Source organism: Equus asinus, chromosome 8 (assembly GCF_041296235.1).
Source record: "Equus asinus isolate D_3611 breed Donkey chromosome 8, EquAss-T2T_v2, whole genome shotgun sequence".
In the NCBI taxonomy this organism is placed as follows: Eukaryota; Metazoa; Chordata; class Mammalia; order Perissodactyla; family Equidae; genus Equus; species Equus asinus.
This window is the reverse complement of record NC_091797.1, coordinates 88,041,674-88,054,577: the sequence shown is the minus strand read 5'-3', so window position 1 is coordinate 88,054,577 and position 12,904 is coordinate 88,041,674. Positions and strand designations below refer to the sequence as shown.

At 53.9% G+C, this 12,904-nt stretch overlaps 2 protein-coding genes across 30 annotated transcripts in view; one reads left to right on the top strand and one right to left on the bottom strand.

Annotated features, from left to right (window-relative positions):
* The window catches only part of LOC106841685 (mitotic-spindle organizing protein 2B-like), a 95,170-nt gene extending 93,988 nt beyond the window's left edge, over window positions 1–1,182 (bottom strand). For 2 of the 5 annotated variants that reach the window (XM_070516280.1, XM_044775686.2), the window contains exons 1-2: window positions 517–1,140; window positions 174–322 (exon numbers count right to left, since the gene is read on the bottom strand). In XM_070516280.1, the coding sequence (XP_070372381.1) occupies window positions 174–322; window positions 517–680 (313 nt within the window). In that variant the 5' untranslated portion in view covers window positions 681–1,140. Of the gene's footprint in view, window positions 1–173; window positions 323–516 lie in introns of all 5 variants that reach the window. The other 3 variants (XM_044775685.2, XM_070516279.1, XM_014857840.3) reach the window with 3 other exon arrangements.
* A 63-nt stretch (window positions 1,183–1,245) lies between these two features.
* Window positions 1,246–12,904, top strand: part of LOC123288002 (cationic amino acid transporter 4-like) — a 60,518-nt gene continuing 48,859 nt past the window's right edge. For 22 of the 25 annotated variants that reach the window (XM_070516263.1, XM_070516259.1, XM_070516271.1 and 19 more), the window contains exons 1-4: window positions 1,246–1,397; window positions 8,209–9,224; window positions 9,693–10,333; window positions 10,570–10,678. In XM_070516263.1, coding sequence (XP_070372364.1) covers window positions 8,561–9,224; window positions 9,693–10,333; window positions 10,570–10,678 — 1,414 coding nt within the window. In that variant the 5' untranslated portion in view covers window positions 1,246–1,397; window positions 8,209–8,560. Of the gene's footprint in view, window positions 1,398–8,208; window positions 9,242–9,692; window positions 10,334–10,569; window positions 10,679–10,816; window positions 12,309–12,904 lie in introns of those variants that run through there. The other 3 variants (XM_070516266.1, XM_070516277.1, XM_070516274.1) reach the window with 2 other exon arrangements.

The following is a 12,904-nucleotide window of genomic DNA, read 5'->3' as shown; positions in this document are numbered from 1 at the left end:
CGGAGCCCCAGGGGCGAGCCCATGGCTGGCCCAGAGGGTCCTGGGAGAAGACCAGCAGAAAGGCCTGGCCAATGAGGGCCACGCCGGCGCAGGGCTGGGCGCTGCCCCCCTCCCCGCCCCTGCCACCTCGCCGCTGGGCCACAGGGGCAGGGAGCACAGGGCCCAACTCTGACCTCTCGTCTCAGGCGCACTCGACGTGGGCAGTGACACGGCCGCGGGGGCCTGGGACTCGCTCGGCAGCCTCTGCCCGGCGCACATGGACTTGAGCATCTGGAAGACGGCGAGGGGCGCCAGGTTCAGCTTCAGCAGGCCCAGCAGGATCCTGGAGAGACAGACGCGCTGCGCAAGGAGCCTCCTCGCCGGGGCCAGGCTGCTCGGCCAGAGCGGGCAGGCGTGGCCGCCTCCCTCAAGACCCCGACTCTATCCTGGGCCTCAAGGGGTCCGACAAGGGCGGTGGGGGGGAGAGCAGGAGGGTTGGGGGTCGCACAACGCGCAGCCCCGCCCGCGCCCGCTCACTTGAACACATCGGGGTCCATGGCGCCGCCCGCCGCCTGCGCCAGCTCGTACAGCTCCATCTCCTCGGCGCTCAGCACCTTCTTCCGCCGCAGCGCGAGCTTCTGCAGGGCCGCCTCCAGCCCCGGTGACGCCCCCGGCCTCAGTCCGGCGCCCGGAGCCGCCATCTGTGCGGCCGCGATGAAGTGCGCTCTCCGCCAGGCCCCTGTGCCCCTCCCCTGTCCCCAGCCCTAGCCCGGTCCCCTAGCCCCGCCACACGGGCGCGCCCACAGCGACCTCTAGCGGCCCCTCCGACCGTTCTTTTCCCAGCCGCCCGAACCCGGAGGGCAGGCCCGGCGCCGTCTCCCCTCGGTCCCTCGGTCCGCAGACGTGTACGCGCGCTAGGGGAAAACGTGGCCGACCGCTGAGACCCGCTCCTTGGCGATCACGGCTTCCCTGCTGGGCTGCCTCGGTCGTTGTCCCTTAGGTAGCAGCACCCAGCGCAGTGCCTGGCATCCAGTGGGCGCTCAATAAATGCCCGTGGGAGGAAGGGCAGTCAACACACTCTGTGTAATTGCTCTGCGGCGGTTCCCCACGAGAGGGCGCGCCTCGACGGCCCAAATCAGGAAGGCGCAGTCCTTTCTGCGGATACAGCGCGTGCGCCCGGGTCTAAGGGGCGCAACTGCCCCCACTGCGCACGCGTAGTCAGAGGAGGCATCCAGACACCCGGCCGGCCTTCGCTGTGCGCATGCGCCTTTTGAGGGCGTGGCCCGCGGGGTCAGCGGCGCGTTTCCAGCCAGGCCAGGGGGCGAGACGCCTGGCGCACTTTGTTGCCGAAGTATCTGCGCCCAGACCCCGAACGGCGGACTCCGTCCTTGAGGCGAGCGACGCTGCGGACCCCACAGGTGAGTGGCGGGACCGCCCCGCGTCCTGGCGGCCTCTGGAACCTCCGCCGGCCCCGTATCGGTCCCCCGCGCGCCCGGGCTGGAACGGCGGGGAGCCGGGCCGGCAGCGCCCTCCTGCCGCCTCCGCGCCCCGCGGCGGGGCTCGGTTACCGCGCGGCGAGCGGCCGGAGGGCGGGAGCTCCGAGGGAGAGCGGAGCCTCGGGTCGGCCGGCGGTGGGGGCCCGCCCCAGCCCTCCTCCCGTGTGGCTCGAGTTCTCCGAGCCTCAGTTTTCCCGTCTGTAGGAGGGGACCCCGAGGCTCCCCCACCGGACGCTGGTGAGCCCGAGCGGGAGCGCGCTCGGCCCTCGGAGCGGCCGGGGGGAGGCCTGGCGCGGTCCTGGCCCGTACATGTTCGCGTGTTTAAATGTGTGTGTAAATGTGGTTACAGTACAGGTCAGCCTCTGTGTAGGGCCGTGCTCAGAGGTGGGATCAGTAATAACGTTTTTTAAGGAGTGTAGGAGACACGCCCCAGAGACACTAGCAGGGCTGTGTCTTGCTGGAAACTCCGCGGTGATTTTAAGTAAGTCTTGGCCGCGCTGTGCAAAGGGGTCGTTTACAGTCAGCTTTCAGGCCAGTGTAGGAGAGAGAACAAATCGAAAAAATCAGGCACATATTCACTTTGCAGCTGTTGCTGGTATTCTGGCTCCAGTCAAAACAGAAATCTAAGTGCTGGGCAGGACTCAGACACACCACTGGCGCGATTAACCTAAAAATAAAGAACGAAAATGAGAGACAGAGGAGTTTATTTTGGGCTCAAAGAATTGCAATTCAGGGAGCAGAGATTCAGGTAGAAACCCAAATACTGTCCCGCTAGGGAGTAGAAGTCAGGGGCTTTGAAAGGCACAGAGGGAGGTTTGCATTACAAAGAAGGTTCATTGGGGTTCGCAGCAGAAAGCTAATCTTGGCTAAAAATAATTGATAAGGCTAGCCAGAGGAAGGCAAACGTCTGACTCTGGGATGAGCTGCAGGTTTCTTCCAGCGTTACTGACTTCAAAGGTTCGTGTTCTACCCCACGAGGACGTGCATAAGACCCGCTTCCTTCATGGCTTCCCAGCTCCATTTAGAGCCTTAGACATAAGTGACTGGTTGGTTCTGTTTCACATTTCCCTGCCTCAATCAGGAAATGAACAAGGGGCCAGCTTGGAGGAAGCACTGGTCCCCCGACTTCTTCCTCTGTTCCTCCGTTGACCAGGTTCTTCTCTCTGGCACTCAGCCTTTCCTGCCCCTGGAATTCTTTCTTGGAAAGAGTTTGGTGCTTTATTTTGATGATAACTTTATTCCCATAACGTAATACTCACCAACTGAAAATGTGCACTTGAGTGAGTTTTAGTACATCCACAGAATTGTGCAGCCGTGACTGGGATCTAATTTCACAACGTTTTCCTCACCGCGAAAGGAAAGTCTGTATCCATTAGCAGTCACTTCCCATTCCCTCTTCCCCATCCCCTGGCCACCGCTGATCTCTCTGTCTCTATGGATTTGCCTCCTGTGGACATTTCATATCAATGAAATCAGACAATATGTTGTCTTTTGTAACTGGCTCCTTTCCCTTAATAGAGTGTTCTCAAGATCTATCAATGTTTTATCACCGTTTTATTCATTCTTATGGAGCAATAATATTCCATTGTGTGGATAGTTCACATTTTATTTCTCCATCAGGAATAGACGGATGTTTGGATTGCTTCTACTTTTGGGGCTGCTAGGAGTCATGCTGCTAGGAAAATCGACGTATAAGTTTTTGTGTGGACACATGTTATCATGTGTTGGGTACATACCTAGGGACGGAATGGCTGGATCATACAGTAACTTCATGTTTAGCATTTTCCGGAACTGCCCAATGGTTTTCCAAAACAGCTGCACTGTTTTACATTCCCACCAGCAGTCTATGAGAGATCCAGTCACTCCACGTCATCTTCAGTGCTTGTTCTTATCTGACTTTTTGACTCTAGCCATCTTAGGGGAGGGTGCTTTGCACCGTGGTTTTGAATTCCATTTCCCAAATGACTGATGATGTCAAGAATCTTTTTCACTGTGCTTGTCGGATGTTTGTATATCTTCTTTGGAGAAGTGTCTATTCAATCCTTTGTCCTTTTTTAAATTGGGCTACTTATCTTCTCATTGTTGAGTTGTAAGAGTTCTTCCTAAATTCTGGATATAATCCCCTTATCAGATGTATGGTTTGCAAATATTTTCTTCCGTTCTGTGGCATGACTTTCTTGATGGTATCCTTTCAAGCTCACAAGTTTTTAATTCTGATGAAGTCCAATTTATTTATATTTTTCTTACGTTGGGTAAAGGGGGGGACAGTTATATGATGATGGATGGAAACTACACTTGTGGTGGTGAGCATGCTATAGTGTATACAGACTTCGAAGTCTCATGTGCACGTGAAACCTAAACAACATTATAAACCAGTGTTACCTCAATAAAAACAAAAACTAAAAGAAAGAAAGCATTGGCTAACCCACAGTCATGAAGATTTACTCCTATATTTTCTTCTAAGAGTTTGTTGGGAGTTTTGGTAAACTACTCCATAGCATTGCTGCCTTGGCATCCATTTTGTGTGGCCAGGTGGCCTGCAGGGGCCTTGAAATGACACTAGCCTCTCTTGAGAGTACACACCCTAGATGACGACCAGCAGAGTTGTTACAGTTTCTCTCTGGTGGGACTTGAACCCACAATCCAGTGCCAATTCTGTTACCAATTTAGCCTCTCTCCACTGTCCCACAAGCAGAGGGGACCCAAGGAAGAGTCCATGGGTGGGACTGGAACCCACAACCCCCAGCTCTTCCTTGGAGGGGTCTTTCCTGTTCGGTCTCGTAGAGTTGAAACAAAACTGAAGCTGAGCATTCTATAGCACAAGCTTTATTCAATGGCCGCAGAATGGAAAAATGGGAACAATTTCACAAATCAGCTTTTTAGCTCTAGGGGGATTAAGCAGCTGTTATAAGGGGTCAAGATCGTGAAGGGGAGGAATATTCATAGGAATATGGGGAACAGGGCAGGATTTTCTGGGGAATGCGGTGCCACCCCTTTTCATCCCTTATATGGTCTAGAATTTCTTGTCCTAGCTGTGGGTAGGTGTATTATGTAGCATGATAATGCATTACACTGAGTGTGTGACGAGCTGTAGGGTCTGTGTCAGGTCAAGTCAGACTATCATGTTGCCTTCAGCTGGTTTTAACTGTTTTTGACCATGTGTCAAATCCATCTTCTCCTTCCTCTCTGTGGTTTCCTGTAAGCTAAAGATAATGTGTTAGGCTTGCTTTGAGCAGCATTGTGCTTAATTTCCTATGGAGTTGGTGGGCCAGGTAACGGAGTCACAAGTAAATGTAAGTTCCTCATATGGTGCCTACAACTTCCCTTGTGAGCAGCATTCTCCCCTCCCTGCACTCTCTAGCTTTCCCTTGTTTGCCCCTTAGATGAGACCCCTGGGAAGCTCACCAAAACCTCGTGTGGTTTGAATTGTCCAATCTAGATTTAGCCTGGAAAGCACTCTGCCTGCGGAACCCAATAAAGGTGTCTGCCCCAGGTCCCACCCTGCTCCCGGCCTGCTTTCTGCCTGCACCTCGTGCTGTGGCCCCTCTAGGTTCTCCAGGACCTGGGAGTAACACACTTCTCTATTTCACTTCCTCTGTGGTCTTTTGTTGAACCAGAGGTTCACCATCCAGTACCCCCAGGGCTCTGCCTAACAAATGTTAATTTGCTAAGTCACCATACCTATTACAGGCATAGCTCATTTTGTTGTGCTCTGCAGATGTTGCCTTTTTTACAAATTGAAGGTGCGGGGGAAGAGGGAGAAAAACCCCCCTTTCCCCTTCTGATTCTTAAGGCTGGTCAGAGAATTACAGATGACGCAAGACAAGTTAGCAGAAGAAAATAAAAGTTTAATATGTGCACACGGGGAATTCACATAAGCATGAAGAATTCCAAAGACAGTCAGGGGAAATGAAGTATGTCTGTCTTTCTGGACTGAGAAGAGGAAGATAGAGGTCTGAGACTTCAAAGTGAGAGAAAGCAATTTATAGAAAGATGAAAAGATTTCGTATTCGGTAAACAAATGTTTGCATTGTCGTATCTATAGCCAGTGGGATGCAAAGGAGTTCTTTTGATAAAATGGCCTTTGCTAGATGCCTTCTTGCCTACCACACTTAGAGTTATCTATGGTAAGAGCTTCTTCCTGGGACACGGTGTTCTACTTAATTCTTTTAGGCAGTTTGGGGGAAGGTCACATATTCTTCCAGAATCTTCTTAGCCTTGATTGTCTTCAGCTCAAAATAATCCGCATCCCAGGGTGGCACATCTTGGGGTGGCCTGCCCTGAACCCCATCAGTTCCTTTCTCTGAAACGTTCCGGGAAATTTCACATGTTAAAAGCTGAGCTGGTGACTCTGGAGAGACAAAGTGAGTTAGTAGCCAAGTAGTGTGAAATCTGCAAAGGGAGAAAAGAACGTAGATTGGAATGAGGATGAACAAGCAGAAAAGGGGTCGGAGCCCGTCTCCTCACACCACATTAAACCAGCCAGCCCCTCCAGCCTCCTGGGGATGTAGGGGAAGACAGGCAGGCCCCCAGTGGTCCTCATGGACTGGCGGCCTGCTCCATGTGGCTGGGCTCCTAGGCAGGTGCCTGGCTAAGAGGGTGCAGGGCCTACACCGTCTCCTCCAGGCCACCACGTATGGCAGTCAACCCCAGCAGCTCCTGCTGGTTCTCCTTGCACTGCCAGATGCCATAGCCAAAATACACCACGAGTCCTGTAAGGGTGGCACAAGGCCTTTGGGGAGCTCCTGTTATAAAATTGCACAAGCCTCTTGGTTTGAAATGCGTTTTTCTGGATTTTTGTGAAAGCATTTCAGAATAAGGCCCAGTTATGTTTAGGCCACACAAGAGCAAGGTACTGGAGCTGTCATCCCCGCAGGAAGTGGGAGCCCACCTGAGAAGTTGCTCGAGACGATGTCAGCCAAATATCAGAAGGGGGCAAGGGGGCGGGCTAAGGCAGAGTGTTCTAAGTGGCACCATCTTGTCTGGGAGTCCACCATCCTGTCACCAGCCCACTGAGCCAGACAGCCTGCAGGTGCCCCTGAAGTCCTATTCCACAAACCACATAGAAACCTGACAACATGGAGAGAGTTCTGGGGGAATAGGATATCTGTTTCAGTTGTGCATTGGTTGCAGGGATTGTCATCATCTTGCTGTAAACAAGTTCACACCCTGTCACACCCGCCTTTCCACTTTCAAAGAAGTGGAAAGAGCAGAAGGACGAAGACGCCTCAGCCCCAGGGATAAATCAGCCTGGGGTGGGGGGTGGGGGGGTTGATGGTCATGTGATGAGACCCGTGATCTGCCTCCCATGATGTCGGGACTGGCATGGGCTAGATGCTCAGTCCATGCTACTTCTCACGGATATCCGCAAGTGGGGAGCTGCCGTTAGGGTCCCCCAGGGTCCCCCAGGCTTGACAGGTGCTCCTGTCTAGAAAGGGCTGTCATTGGTGTCTGAGGGGCCCTAGGGACGCCCCAAGCTGGAGGTCGTCCCCAGGAGTCTGCTTGCCTCCTTTCAGGACATCGTGTGCAGCTACGAGCTCAGAACAGCCAGCGTGAGTCCTGCCGATTCACAGAACAGGCCCCAGAGCTGCGCACTCCCTCGTCAGCGGATGAGGGTGGCTTAGTGCCATCCCGTTGTGCCCAGAGGTCAGGCGCTGCCCAGGGCCTCTCAGCCAGGTTCATACCCTCGTCTTACCAACGTCTTGCCTGACGCCCACAGCCCCACAGCTCCCAGTGTGGAGGGGCCTGCATGGCGCCCAGCTGGTGGAGTACCTGTGTTGGGATGAGGGATCAAGGAGGGTGTCTGCAGCAGTGGAAAGCGGGTGGGGTCCAGACCCCCCCCCACTCCCTGACTTGGACCTTCACCCCCACAGGCCTCCTAAAACCACTCCAGTGACCTAGGCTAGTCAGTTACCTGGTGGCTTGGGTGTCCTCATCTGTGAACCAGGCACGGTAGTTAGGCTTCCCTAGAACCTGGGGAACTCTGGTCTTGACTGTGTGAAGTATTGGTAGGGTGGGCTGAATGCCTGTGTCACCATGACGTAAGGCTCAGTGCTGGATCTGGCGCTCAGGGGTGTGGGCAGGCCCTCGGCACAGAGGGACCGTGGCAGTGACAGCAGGTGAGTCACAGCAACGCTTATGGGGACAGATTCAGGTGAGAGAAAAGGCAAAGGATCTGGTATCATTGGACAGTGGCACTACAGAACTGACTCCGGAGGCATGTCTGGGTACCGGGACAGGCACAGAACCCAGGGTGCCACCCATTCCCGGAGGGGTGAGCTGATACACCAGCCTGTCAGGGTGGGGGATGGGGGGATGAACATCTCTAACGAAGGCCAGGTGTCCACCTGGGCTACATCCAGGGCCACAGAGTCACTTGTGTTCTGGGTCCTGGAGCCCTGACCCAGCTCCCTGGAAGCCTCGGGTTTCCACCCCGCCCTGGGATCCCAGACCACTGGAGCGGTTCCTAGCCGGGCTCCCTGGGGCGGCCCCCTCCCCACCCTCAGGGCCCCTCCCAAACATGCCCAGGTCCCCCTCCACCAGGCTCCCCCCCTTGCCCTGGAGGCAGGCCAAAGCAATCTCCATGCTTCTCTGTGACCCTGACCCTGCCTCATCCAGCCCTCCGGGCAGCCAGTGGTTCAACGCTTCGGTCCTCAGGGCAGGGTCAGAGCAATGACTGAAGGCTGGTCAGGATCCATCTGGGCAGCCTGTCACTCCTCTCTCACCCTCGTAGGTGCCAGCAGCTGGCTTGGTGCTCCTCTCAGCTGCCCACCATGGCCTGGGGACTACCCAGCACCGCCAGCCTGGCACGCTTCTACCAGAAGCTGAACCGGCTGAAGCCACTGGAGGAGTCCACCACGGAGACGTCGCAGCAGCGCCACCTGACCATCTGATCCTGCTGGGCAGGGGTGCTACGATGGGCTTGGGCCACTACATGCTCACGGGCACTGTGGCCAAGGAGATGGCCGGCCCTGTGGTGCTCGTGTCTTTCAGTGTAGCTGGCATGGCCTCCCTGCTGGCAGCCCTATGCTACGTGGAGTTGGCAGCACGTGTGCCCCGCAAGGGCGCTTCCTGTTTGTTCACCTATGTGTTCATGGGGGAACTGTGGGCCTTCCTCATTGGCTGGATATTGCTCATCCAGTGTCTCATTGGTGGGATTGCCATGGCCCGCACCTGGAGCAGCTCACCTGGACGCCATCTTGAGCCACGGCATCCGCAGCTTCACCATGGCCCATGTGGGCAGCTGGCAGGTGCCGTTCCTGGCCCAGTACCCGGACTTCTTGGCTGCTGGAGTCATACTTTTGGCCTCCGCATTTGTGTACTGTGGAGTCCACATCTGTTCCTGGCTCAACCGCACCTTCTCTGCCATCAGCTTGGTTGTCATCCTCTTCATCGTCACCCTGGGGTTTGTCCTGGCCCGTCCGGAGAACTGGAGCACTGAGGAGGGCAGCTTTGCGCCCTTTGGCTTCTCTGGCATCATGGCTGGTGCTGCCACCTGCTTCTTTGCCTTCCTGGGCTTTGGTGCTATTGCTGCCTCCAGCGAGGAGGGCCAGAACCCCAAGCGAGCTGTGCCTATGGCCATCGCCATCTCAGTTGGCCTGATGGCTGGTACTAACATCCTCGCCTCCACTGTGCTCACACTCATGGTGCCCAGGCACGGCCTGGACCCTGACTGGACACTCGCTGATGCCTTCTACCAGCGGGGCTACAGCTGGGCGGGCTTCATCGTGGCGGCTGGCGCTGTCTGCTGTAAGAGACCCTTGTGGGTAAGGTGGGAGAGGACAGGGTGGTGGGACCCTGCCCATAGCCTCCCAAGACGACATCTCCATCTGGGCCTGTGTTCCCAGTTGCGTCCTGGGCCCAGGAAGGTACTAATGATTAGACTTACCACCCAGGCTTTTTGGGAGGGACCTGCTCACCACCCCTCCCAATCGTACACAGAATGTCAGTTCTGGGCATGTGCTGCCAGGTCCTTTCCTGGTGGAAGGACTCAGCCTTCATCAGATTCTCCAGTGGGTCTGTCACCTAAACTGGGCTGTCCCATTCCTGGGTGGTAGGGGGGAACAGTTCAGTACCCTACAAACACTCAGGCTCACTCTGAGAGCCCAGATAAACTCATGCCCCTGTTACCAAGGGGCCACCCATGCTCTGGCCCCGATCAGTGACCACAGGTGGGCTTGTCCACCATGCTGACTGGTCTCCCACCCTCTGCCATAGGCATGACCACTGTCCTGTTCAACATTCTGTTTGCTGTGCCACGCATCGTACATGCCATGTCCACTGACGGTCTCTTCTTCCAGATATTTACCCGTGTGCACCCTCGCACACAGGTGCCCATAGTGGGCATCCTGGTGTTCGGGTTCCTCATGCCTCTCTTGGCAGTGCTGCTGGACCTTGAGGCACTGATCCGGTTCCTGTCCATTGGCACCCTGGTCACCCGCCCTGTTGTGAACACCAGCATTATTGTGCTACGCTTCCAAAAGTCTTCTCCATCTAGTCCCTTGGGCTCAGTCAGCCCTGGCCCTGTGGCTGAGGGGTATGAGCACTCCTCAGGACACAGACGGCTGGAGGACACTGAGCAGCCCTCAGCCGCTGAGCCTGGGCAGCTGCGACCAGCCCTGAGGCCCTTCCTTGGCTTCATAAGTGGATGCAGACCTGGAGCCGCTGTGGCCTGGGCACTCCGTGTCCTGGTGGTGTCAGCCATCATTCTGGACTGCGTGCTGGCCTTTGGGAAGTCGGCCCTGCACCTCCCACCATGGGGCCACACCCTGCTGCTCCTGCTCAGCTCCGTCGTGTTTCTGCTCAGTCTCCTCGTCCTGGGGGCCCACCAGCAACAGCGCCGGCAGGACACCTTTCAGGTACTTCCTCCAGCCAGCACCCCTCACTCTCAGCCCAGCCAGCTCCCTTCGCCCCTTCCTCCTCTGCCGTGGCAGGATACACCAGGGTTCACGGAGTGGGGGCGGCCAGTACCCCATCCCCCTCTTTCTACATGGCGAGTGGGCCCTTGTCTCTGGAACCTCCACAGGTGAAGAAAGTCTCTGTGGACTTCCAAGAAATCAGGCCCTGGCCCAGCAGTCCTGCCCTTGCCCCTCAGGTTCCCATGGTGCCCCTGATTCCAGCCGCGAGCATCCTCCTCAACGTCTTCCTCATGCTACATCTGAGCTCCCTGACCTGGCTGCGCTTCTCCATCTGGCTTCTGATTGGTGAGTAGGGATCAGGCTGGGACCCTGGGTTGGCTTCAGGAGGAGGGCAAGCAGGGAAGCTGGGCTGAGAGCTGCCCCTCAGGCTTGTGCCATCCTTAGAGGACTTGTGGTGTATTTTGTCTATGGCATCTGGCACAGCAAGGAGAACCAGCGGGATCTGCCGGGGTTGACTGCCACACGTGGCAGCCTAGAGGAGACGGTGCAGGCCCTAGATTCCCTAAATCCAGAAGACACAGCCCGCCTATGCCCAAACCTCACGTCTCTTAGACGAATTGCACCAAAGAGAGAGATCCAGACCTAAGAAATGGACTAAGCCAAGCCAATCACTCATCCATTCCTAGATAGAATGTTTGTTTCTCGTTCAGTAAACCTAAGCATGTTAACGGGAAAATCATGTAGCAGACAGGTGTTCTAAGATGACAGAAGAAAAAACCAGAACTAGAGAGTCAAAGAGTTCAGCTCATGAAACAATTCCCCTCAAAAGCAATGAGCAAACATAGGATCACTGTAAAATGCCATCCTGAACTGAATTCAATGTTCCTGACAAAGCATTTGTGGATACGAAGAAACAAAACTTCACATAAGAAATACTCAAAAGAGAACTGGGTACGAAACAGGAAATGAGAAGTTAGAATTGGCAGAACCAAGGAAAAAAATGAAGAAAAAGAAAACTCTCTGAAAAAAGGCTAAATGGCAAGGTTCATAAGGGCAACATATTTGTTCACAATTATAAGAGACATTGAATAAAGAAAGTATCAAGCAGAACAAAAGCGAAGAAAAGATATTGAGACAGGATCAGAGAGAAAATCATAGATTCCTGGGAGAAATAGACTGGAATGGTCAACTCCAAGTTCTATCCTCTTAGAACCAAAAGACTTGAAAAAAAGAAAAACAAATTCCTCTCAAGTTCCAGACATTCCCAAAGTTCCCCACCCCTCAAAGCCAATTCACACGCAACTGGGAGAAAATGGATTTACACTCTCCATCTCAACAGAACATACAGAGCAAGACAATGTTTTTAAAAAACTGAATAAGAGTCATTGTGGGCAAGTCCTTTACATTCCGCCAAGCTGTCCGTGCATCAGGCAGCAGAACGAGAGAGTTAAACATGCAACCCCCGGGGAGTCCTGATTCCATCACGGGAAGTCTTTGAAGGACCAACTCTACCCAATAAGAGATGACTGAGGAAATTTGATTCATGGGGGAAGCTTTAGCACATAAGTATGAACAGGAGGAACAAGAAGATTTCTATTGACTTAAATCCATATCCAACAAAATCAATCCTGAGTATAATGGATTATGCTAATGCATGTGAAAAATTCACGAGTCCACAGTGACAGTCACAACAGAAACTTTAATGGTATGAAAGGGGGAGGGTAAGTTCTTTTCCACAGCACTGTGCCAGCAGCTACAAGTATAGAGGAATGACGAAATTAGAAAATGTGCAGTGTACAAACAGGAATACGATAAGTGACACACAGCAGGGCTCATTAATGATGGTAAAAATTTTAGAGAAAGATCTTTAGAGAAGAGGATATTCATCCACTCTCAAAGTACCACTCACCAAATTGCTAATGATAGAAAGAAAAAAAAGGCCTCTTTACAATGAACCGATCTCGTGGGCCCTCCAGAACAAAGTGACCAATGCTAGTCACACAGTAACGGTGGTGGATAAACTGGACATCCTTGGTCTCCAGGGGGCTGCGCTAGGACGCTCACAGCAGAAACTAACTGTACAGTGTTCTTGGCAGAAGGGTGAGTCTGAATTTCATCAGGAGGAAACGGTCAGACAACTTCAGAATGCAGACCACTGAGCCAGACGACTGACCTCTCCCCTGCAAACAAGGCCACGTCACCACCACCACAGACAACCACAAAAAGGTGAGGAGATATTTTTGGTCCCAAAGGACTAAAAAAACACAATAACATAATCCTTTCAGTCCTTAGGAAGCGAAAATATCTCTTCTCCTCTTTGTGGTCGTCGTCTTTGTGGTGGCACTGACTGTTGGAAGAAAGGTCAGTTGTCTTGTTCAATGGTCTACGTTCTGCAGCTGTCTGATGACGACCTTATGATGAAATTCAGCCTGCTCATTCTCAACAAGAACACTGCACGGTTACTGCTGTCTGCTCCTAGCACAGCCCTGCTGGTGGCAAAGAACGTCCGGATCGACACGTTGTCTTTGCCCACTTGCTCCTGATTCTGGTTATGTAGCGGATGGGAATGGA